The sequence below is a fragment of the Phoenix dactylifera genome, unplaced genomic scaffold (genome assembly GCF_009389715.1).
Source record: "Phoenix dactylifera cultivar Barhee BC4 unplaced genomic scaffold, palm_55x_up_171113_PBpolish2nd_filt_p 001357F, whole genome shotgun sequence".
NCBI classification, from domain to species: Eukaryota; Viridiplantae; Streptophyta; class Magnoliopsida; order Arecales; family Arecaceae; genus Phoenix; species Phoenix dactylifera.
Window position 1 is genome coordinate 12,059 of NW_024068684.1, and position 9,200 is coordinate 21,258.

At 41.3% G+C, this 9,200-nt stretch overlaps 1 protein-coding gene across 2 annotated transcripts; it reads left to right on the forward strand.

The window, feature by feature from the left end:
- The first annotated feature begins 2,707 nt into the window (after positions 1-2,707).
- On the forward strand, positions 2,708-6,500 carry LOC103716867 (ARM REPEAT PROTEIN INTERACTING WITH ABF2-like). 2 transcript variants are annotated; one of them, XM_008805045.3, is made up of 3 exons: positions 2,708-2,792; positions 2,986-3,197; positions 4,573-6,500. In XM_008805045.3, exon 3 carries the CDS (start codon positions 4,596-4,598, stop codon positions 6,267-6,269), a length of 1,674 nt encoding a protein of 557 aa, XP_008803267.3. In that variant the 5' UTR covers positions 2,708-2,792; positions 2,986-3,197; positions 4,573-4,595; the 3' UTR covers positions 6,270-6,500. The 2 variants fall into 2 exon arrangements, with proteins under 2 accessions (XP_008803267.3, XP_017700625.2); XM_017845136.3 differs by lacking the exon at positions 2,708-2,792 and having other exon boundaries at positions 2,822-3,197.
- Positions 6,501-9,200: the final 2,700 nt, after the last annotated feature.

Genomic DNA, 9,200 nt, shown 5'->3' on the forward strand with positions numbered 1-9,200 from the left:
TAAACATGCTCTAAAATGCCATTACTTTTTTATTTTTTAATTGAAAGATATATAAATAAAATTGCTATTATATATGTATATGTGTATGTGTATGGTATGAATGTACATACATATATATATATACACATATGTATGTATGTATGTATGTATATATGTACGTGCATTTCTTTAAATAAACCAAGTAAACTTATGCAGGTTCTTGTTGATCTTGGGTTGGTCAAGTACACAAATCTCAAGCTCAAACCCAACCTGAAAGCTTCAACGGGCTTGATTTTGATTTCGTACCTAACTCAGTCATCATCAGGTTTGGGTTGGATCTGGATCAAGTACTAGGTCTGCAAGTTGAAGTAAGTTCTATAAATAGCTCTAAAAGCTCTCTCTGTCAAAATGAAACATCTAAGGGCTGTCATGACTGCTCTTCTTTCCTCAAAAAAATTAATTTCGTAGAAAAGTTTTCGTACGTCTTTGTTCATTGCATTGCTAACTATTTAACAATTAATCCTCCCAAATCACAATAGTATCTGGAGAAACAAGAGTTGCTGCATCCCCAGGTCTCCCTCTTGTCCCCTGTTGATGTTCAGATTTAGGACAATAAATGTTTCAGAAAACAAATTGTCTAAAAATCTTTTACATTCTTTTTCCGTCTCATGGATATCATATCATGTTATAGTCTTGTAGACAAATGAGAAATAATGACTATATTTTCCAGACTCTGTAAGCTGATTTGTGTTGTTTTATATTTTATCCCAACATGCATGGGATAAAAGTTGCCAGCCAGTAGCCAAATTTCTCGTAGCTTAAAGAGATTTGAACTCTTTGATAAAAAAAGTAAGCCGACCCTAATTCATTTCACTGGTAGAAGAGTGAAATAAGAACTAAAGCCATCTAAATTTAAACTTCAAATTAGAAAGCAACTGCTTGCCTTGCAAAATCATATAGCTGTAGACAAAAAACCAAACTAGAAAAGCACATATTACAAGAGCTAAAGCTACATACCAACATTTAAAACTTAAAAAAAACAGCAGCAAAGAAGCTTTTATTAGCGACCAAAGTCTTTGTAGGTGCCATCTTTTAACCTGCATCAAAACATTCATGGACCTCACAGCAAAGGTAAGAAGGATCCTTAATTTCGTTTGCTCGAATATGTGAGCGGGGTTAGAACCAAAATGCTATGTTTGTTGAAAAATCTTCCCCTCACATTATCAAACCAAAGGAACACCTATTCTTCATCCAAAGGTGGAAGGAGGAACTACGGGTAGACTAACCATTGGTAGTTTTGATGTTTATTTTGATTTTTCTTCTTTAGGTAGAAGTGCTTATGTTTATTTTTGGCACATGCACACTAAGACTAGCCCATCTTATCCTGTCTTTGCACAAGACATTAACCCATTCAAAAATTCGAACTTCCTAAAATCAACAAGAAAGAAAAGGAAGTCCAAGGTCTTCATTTAATCTCTCTAAATTTTACTTTAGCAATTTCTCTAGAATCATTAAGTATCATGATGGTCTCGCTACGAGCTTCATTATCAAATAAATAAGGATTTTTTGCATGAATACCCTTCTAAATATCGGATTTTGCATGAATACCTTTTCAAAATTGATTGTTGCATGTATACCCTCGTAAAACACTTATTTTGCGATGCTACCATTTTTATATTTTTGTTTTTGCATATGTACCCATGCTATCTAACGACGTTAAAAAATTAACGATTTCAAATTAAAATGACTAAAATATCCTTAATGGATAGACGTGCAAATAGATCATGATCTCGATAGTAGAAAAAGAAGACAGGAACAATAGTATAATTTTAAAAATTTATTTTATTTTTAATTAATATAAATATTATTTTTCTTTACACCGTTAGAACAATCGTTATATTACAGGCATTTGTACAATAACAGAGTTTTACGAGGGTATACATGTAAATATCAATTTTAGAAGAAAATTAATGCAAAATTCAATATTTAGAAGGTTATCCATACAAAAAACTCAATAAATAAGAAAGTTCGACATTCTGCACCGAAGATCATAAGAGGATGAATAGATATCCTTAAACTTCAAAACATTGATGTCATTTTTTCCTAAAATAAAATCCAAATAAGGCAAAACTATATAGAAATTTGTTCCTTTACATTACAATACTGAAAATGAGCACAATCATCCTTGTATTCATTTAATCAGAAAAATAAAGTATAACATGTATAATGTCTCACGATTTAATGCCATAAGAATACCATATTGCTCATGCTCTTAAGGCCTCTGCAATTTCTAGTGGTAAATTCTAATTGGTTCTGTTTCTGCTCTCCTGGAGATGCAAATGAATCTCACGTATGAAATCTACGTAGCTGCTGGTGTGTGATCATCCCATTATTTACTTGCACAACTGGCAGCAACTGAGAAAGGAAAATAGTAGCAGTGTGGCACTTACTTTGCGAGACTCGCTTCTTTCCACCGTTGGCTTTCTCATTTTAAATCTCGTGACTCGCCACGCGTCCCCTAACGCCATGCCGTCGTCGGCCTTGGGAATTGCGAAGCTTCGCCATAGGAAGCAAAGGCGAGCCAACATTTCAAAATTCTGACGCCTCCCAACGGTCGGATTCTCCGACAAGCGCACGCCACCTCGGCCGTCCAATCCCAAACTTGATTGACAGCTAGCACCCTTCCAGTACCCAGTTCAAATATCTCATAAATGAATAAAAAGATATGCACACCCAAAACCACACCCCCTTCTCCCATCTCAGGCTCGATATCAGAAGGTCCTGTCGGACGATACCGAGCATTGGATTCATCTGTATGTGCTTCCCTTTTCTTCTCATTGTTTAGTTCATAGCTGCTCTTTCTCTCTCTTTTAAGTATATATTGATAAAAAAACCCCTCCTGCCTTCTCCTGTCTCTTTCCTTGATGTAGTTTTCTTTTGTTTTCGATTTCGTTTGAAAGACGAGTTATTTTTGATGCCATTGACCGTTCTATCATCATCTCTCAGTCTTTTTCTTCAGCTGAACAAGAAGGCGTATGGTGTTCTCTGCTCCCCACTCTCGCTCCTACTGCTGTTGTCGGCTCTCCTTTTCTTGGGTGTTATTTGGTTCTTAAAGCAGAAGGAAGAGGCGGAGAAGCCCATCACAACAGCTGCTCCTCCCGTTAAAGCTACATCCTTTGGCCATCATCCTTCTCGCCCAAGCAAAGAGGCCCCTCGAGGTATTTCTGGAACCTTTGAACCAATTTCTCTTCTCTCTCTTCTGTTCCGGCTGGGAGGATTTTGGGAAGAATATACGTAGAACACACTCCTTCCTTTCCGTCCCTCCCTCTACTTCTCTCTTGGAAGCCAAGTTTTTCTGCTTTTGCTAGCATTTTTGCTCCCTTGCGGCACGCATCGATTTGACATCTTGGACCGACCCGGAAAGGGTTCCACCCGGCCGGTCAAGTTTAAACCGGATTCTTCCGTCCCGCTGGTTCGCCGGCGAGCAAACTTGCGCCGGAAAAAGCGCTCCGGGTAGGCTAAATGACCGATTTGCCCTCGGACTTGTGGAGATGTTCCAAAACTGTGAAATGATATGAGGGCATTATGGTAAATTGGTCCAGGACTGGAGTACGCTGCCGGCCGACGGAAAGATAAGGCTGGGAGGTGGGACTTGGGAGCGTCTTTGAGCGCCGTGAGTGGTCCCAACTCCCAAGAGTGCCCTTAAAAGGCAAAGCCCTGGTCCTTCTTCATGCGGCCTTTTGTCGAACAGAAGCCTCGCTCACGTGCGCTTGGCTCATCTTTTTACAGCTAAAAGATGCTCCGAGTTGAACTCTTTTCATCTCTTGTTTTTACACTCGGCGAGTTGACTCACGTAGTGTTGGCATGATCATAGATGAGTTAAGGTTGTCTTCTGCTTAAAGAGCATGAAATTGTTGAAGGGTCTGAAATTCTTGCACATATTAATATCAAACTCCAAAAAGTGTGAAGTTAAGACTTTTGCAGTATAAATTGTAAACAGATGATGCTAAGCCCAACAGGTGAAACGACCCTGACTCAGTAAATTGAGATTTGAAATACTGAGTTGCAACAGAAGAGCTGATACAGTAGTAGTAACAGTAGCTTGTGCCCAGCCTCTGCTCACACCTGTTAGGCGCACGAAACTAGCCCTTTTTCTGGACATGATCAGGGAGGAGGCATTTGCTATGTTGCTTGGTAGCCGTTACAGTAATCCATCCTTGATCACCTGCTCTTTCCTTCGCATCTACTCCATATTTTATCCAAGATCTCCCTTCTTTTAGCGTCCAAATCCACTCATTGCCCGCGTCTCGGCGCACTGGCTTCTCGGTACTTTTGATTTGGTTGGTCTAACTATGTTTTCGCCAAAATAGACTTCCCCTTTGATCTGAGAGAAGATTCTCAGCAGCTGAAATAAACTCCAGTTCCTCCCCACATTTGTTATATATTAAGCTTTCTACTCTCCTACTTAATCCCACCAAGCTCATCATCCACTTTTCTCCCATAAAAACGATTCCCAGCTTCTTCTTCCTCAACTTTCTTTCTTTCTTTTTCTTCTCTCTTTCCCTTTCTTCTCATTGCTTGGTTGTGTATCAGATCACAGCCACTATCAGCAGCCCATGGCTGAAGACTCCGAGCCTACCGCCGACGTCGACTCCGCCCACCACTGGCTGTCCCGAGCCCGGCAGCTCGTCCCCACCTCTCTTGACAAGGCCCGGGCGGCCACTGGCTTCCCCGGGCGCTGGAAGGCCATCGTCTCCAAGCTGGAGCGCGTCCCGCCGTGCCTCTCCGACCTCTCCAGCCACCCTTGCTTCGCGAAGAACGCACTATGTATAGAACTCCTCCAGTCGGTGGCAGACGTGCTGGCAGATGCCGTCGAACTTGCTGACCGCTCGTCGGAGAAGCCTTGCGTCGGAAAGCTTCAAATGCAGAGCGACCTTGATGCGCTCTCCGCCAAGCTTGATCTCAGCCTACGGGACTGTTCCCTTCTGATCAAGACTGGCGTTCTCGGTGATGCCACCCTGCCTCCGGTAGCTGCGCGCAGCCATGAGTCATCAGCCCCACCTCAGTCCAATGTATGTGAATTGCTCGCGCGCCTACAGATCGGCCATGCTGAAGCCAAGCATCGCGCAGTCGAGGGTCTGCTCGAGTTGATGAGGGAGGATGAGAAGAGTGTTCTTGCGGTGCTTAGCCGGAGCAATATGTCCGCCCTTATACAATTGCTCACAGCAACGGCTCCTAAGCTCAGAGAGAAAACTGCAACAGTGATTTGCTTGCTCGCCGAGTCCGGGAGCTGTGAGAAATTGCTGGTATCAGAAGGTGTGCTCCCACCACTGATCAGGCTGGCAGAGTCTGGGAGCCCGGTGGGCCGGGAGAAGGCGGTGGTGTCCCTTCAGAGGCTGTCCATGTCAGTGGACACTGCCCGCTCGATCGTCGGTCATGGTGGTGTTCGCCCACTGATCGAAATCTGCCAGACAGGGGACTCCATTTGCCAGTCGGCTGCTGCAGGCACCTTGAAGAATCTCTCAGCCGTGCCCGAAGTGAGGCAGACTTTGGCTGAGGAGGGGATAGTTAGAGTCATGATCGATCTCCTGGATTGTGGAATCGTTTTGGGTTCCAAAGAGTATGCTGCTGAGTGCTTGCAGAATCTAACAGCCAGCAACGACGGTTTGAGGAGGTCGGTCATCTTGGAGGGAGGCCTGAGGAGCCTTTTGGCCTACCTTGATGGGCCATTGCCACAGGAGTCTGCCGTCGGTGCATTGAGGAATCTGGTGGGCTCGGTCTCGGCTGAAGCTCTCATGTCACTAGGCCTCCTTCCCCGATTGGTACATGTGCTGAAGGATGGATCATTAGGTGCGAAACAGGCGGCAGCATCAACCATTTGCAGGATATCCAATTCGTCTGAGATGAAGAAAGTGATCGGAGAATTTGGCTGTGCGCCTTTGCTTGTGAGGATGCTCGAGACAAAGTCGAACGGCGCAAGGGAGGTGGCAGCCCAGGCCATTGCTACCTTGATAAGCTACCCTCAGAACAGTAGGGAGGTTAGGAAGGATGAGAAGAGCGTGCCAAGTCTGGTTCAGTTGCTCGATCCAAGCCCTCAGAACACGGCGAGGAAGTATGCTATATCTTGCCTGTTAATTCTATCATCGGGTAAGAGATGTAAGAAATTGATGATTTCTTATGGTGCTGTTGGGTATCTTAAGAAGCTCTCCGAAATGGATGTGGCTGGTGCCAGGAAGCTGCTTGAAAGATTACAAAGAGGGAAATTAAGGAGCTTGTTCAGTAGGAAATAGGCTGCAGTACTTTTTCCTTAGCGCAATGTGCTGCACTTATCCTCCTGTTTCACAGTCTCTATGAAACAGAGTGCTGAAGCTGTGAACTGGATTGTAATGCTTTCTTTGTTACCTTAAGCTTAGCTTTTGTAACTCAGGCCATGTTGTTTTTATGTAATATTTGCTAAAACTTAATGTGATGTGTTCTGACCCTAAACTGGTACATGTTTATAGTGCTGTTCTTGTCTTTCATTGTTGAGATATAATTTGTGGCCAAAGTTTTCATGCAAGTTCGCTCAGACCTTTTAAGCGTACTTTGTGCTTCGCTTTGCGGTTAATTGCTCATCTCACTGATTAGAAACCTATAAATCAATGTCAGATATCTAATGCTGCTGTCATCAGGATATGCTGGTTATATGATGATCCTATTATCCAAATTTTCTGTAGCAATGACTTACTCTCGTTAATAAACAAAAGCATAGTACGGTAGTATCAGAACACTATCATTATGCCTCATTAGTATGTTGATGACCAAAAGCTTAATGTTTGACTTGACTCGTGACTGGTCACCAAGGTGATACTCTTCATAAGATTTGATGTCAATTTGTCTGATGCAAATCAGGTGAATTCGCAAGGCACTCAATTGCAATGGATAAAGTTATGTTCTCCATTCATTCCTTCATCCTCACGACCTTCCTGTTCATTTTCATCTATGACTGTACGAGTTCATATATTCCTGATCAGATGCAACTATTATTGTTAGGTAAAGCATGTCTTTCAGGCTGTTGCAGTGGCAGTTTCATCGCCATCATCCTTCACTAAGGACAGACAAAAGAGGGAAAGAGAAGGATACATAATGGATCTGTATTCTTAAAACTAGAATTCCTTCTTTGTACCTATTCTTGTTGTGCGTTCCTACCTTGCTTCAAGTAATATTTCCTGATGTTTGTTTTTCATCTAATTTCATAGGTAACCTACGGTAGGCTTGGGTCCACATATTTCGAGTGCAAGCGTTCTTGCTGCTGGGAGTTCACCATCTAGGTTTTTTTTTCCTCCAAAAAAAAGAAGAAAACACTAGCTTGTTTATTTTTTGCAGTCTTTTTCACTGGTTTTGCGTCTCGTGAAGTGCTACAGCATCTTAAATGGAGGATAGATTTCACGTTAAGAATAAGCTTGCTGTTTAATTTATCGGTTACGAGTCAATTCGTTGCCGAGACCAAATCAGCACATATTTTATGGATTAGTGCATGTCAATTTCATGGTACCTACTTTAACCTTATTTTATGGTTTATTTTCGTTCTGAAATTGATCGCAGGTGGCAAAAAAATCACTTTGTTTCAGAATCTCTTTTCCTTTATTTCTAAGTTTTCTGTTACGTGTATTCTTTCTACATAGGCACTTGCTCCATGGAGTCTATTCTGGCTTGTAACATCCACTCATATTCTATTCTTATGGGGTTCTCCAAATAAACTTTCTTGCTTACTTGGTACCCCCACCCACTCACTCATCTCTCTCTCTCTCTGTGAAATCTCTCTTCAGAGAGTCATGAGGGAAGTTCATCAGTCTATGCAAGGGATCATGTTTGTCGGTTTCCTTTTGATAAACTATCACTTGCATCATCTTATATGCATGCATCAAGGGGCCACAAGGAAAAGGAAGCTATGTAATGAATTGCAAAGAGTGAGGGAAAAAGAAATAGGAGATGCTTGTTACATTATATATATTAAGTTCTTTTGGGAAGAAGGCTTTATTTGATTACTGCTGCTTTCAGGTTTTCCTTTATCCACCTCTGATATGCATCTTCTCATGGATCAATAGAAGTGGTGCCCGCACTTAAATATGAAGTTGCTGTCATTATTGGTGAAAGTTAAGTAGCTGGCGAGGCAAGACAGAAAAAAAAAAAAAACGAAAGAATAGCACAAGGTCTCATCCAATGTGTAGATTTGGATGACTTGACTTTATTTGGTGTGAGGAACTAGAAGCCTCTTCTCTTTGAGAAAGGTTTCATGGCTAGATTAACAAACCTACAGTAACCATGCACAACCTAAGCAAAGAAAAATCCATCCTGTACATATACTTTAGAAAAGAGTGGTCCTTAAAAGTGCATGCACATATATAACTAATTTTCACACATACTCGATCGCATAAACCTCCACCATTGATATATAGAGCCCATTATAATAATTATGTAATTCATGCTATATATATAAAGAGTGACTATACAATCATGACACTCTATCTTCCTTTGTGTGCATAATTATTTCGAAGAGATTCGATTGTTCTGCTGTATTCTTCATTTGATGTGTACGTTGATCCACCCTCTGGTGTCTATTTGGTCTAGGTCCACAAATTCAGTAGGGAAATTAATTGCCCAATAGATACATTATCATATATTTAAACACAACCAAACCGTTAATTGATTAGTTTGAAAAAAAATGACCATTAAATAGAAATTAAAAATTTGGACAACATTAGAAAGGAGCATTTGTAGGTTTTAACAAAAGAAATAGGAGCATTTCTATCAAGCAATGACTAGTTCAGATTACCTTCACTCAATAATCTGGTATGGAAAAAAAAATATCACTTCTCTAGAGGTACTTGTTTTGCCTTATCTCTTTGTAAAATAGGCGTGGGATTCATTATTTACATTACGCTCTCCTTTGTCCTCTTTTAGTACCAAACATAATAATCTGATATGGAATTTATTTTTGCGTGCTAGATCACTCCTAACCAAACGAACCCTAAGGATTTTAGGAAGAAAACGGTAGCACAAGACGTGATAGTAGTAGAAAACCTTCGACCCAAGAATGGATTGGAAGATTATCCTATGCACACACCAAGTCCCTCCCCTTCTGCTTCAAGCTACTTCTTCAGCGCCATTGTGGTCCTTAATAAAAATACCATGGTTCTGTTATATTTGGATGAGCAGATACATCAAAAATCAACTTTAGC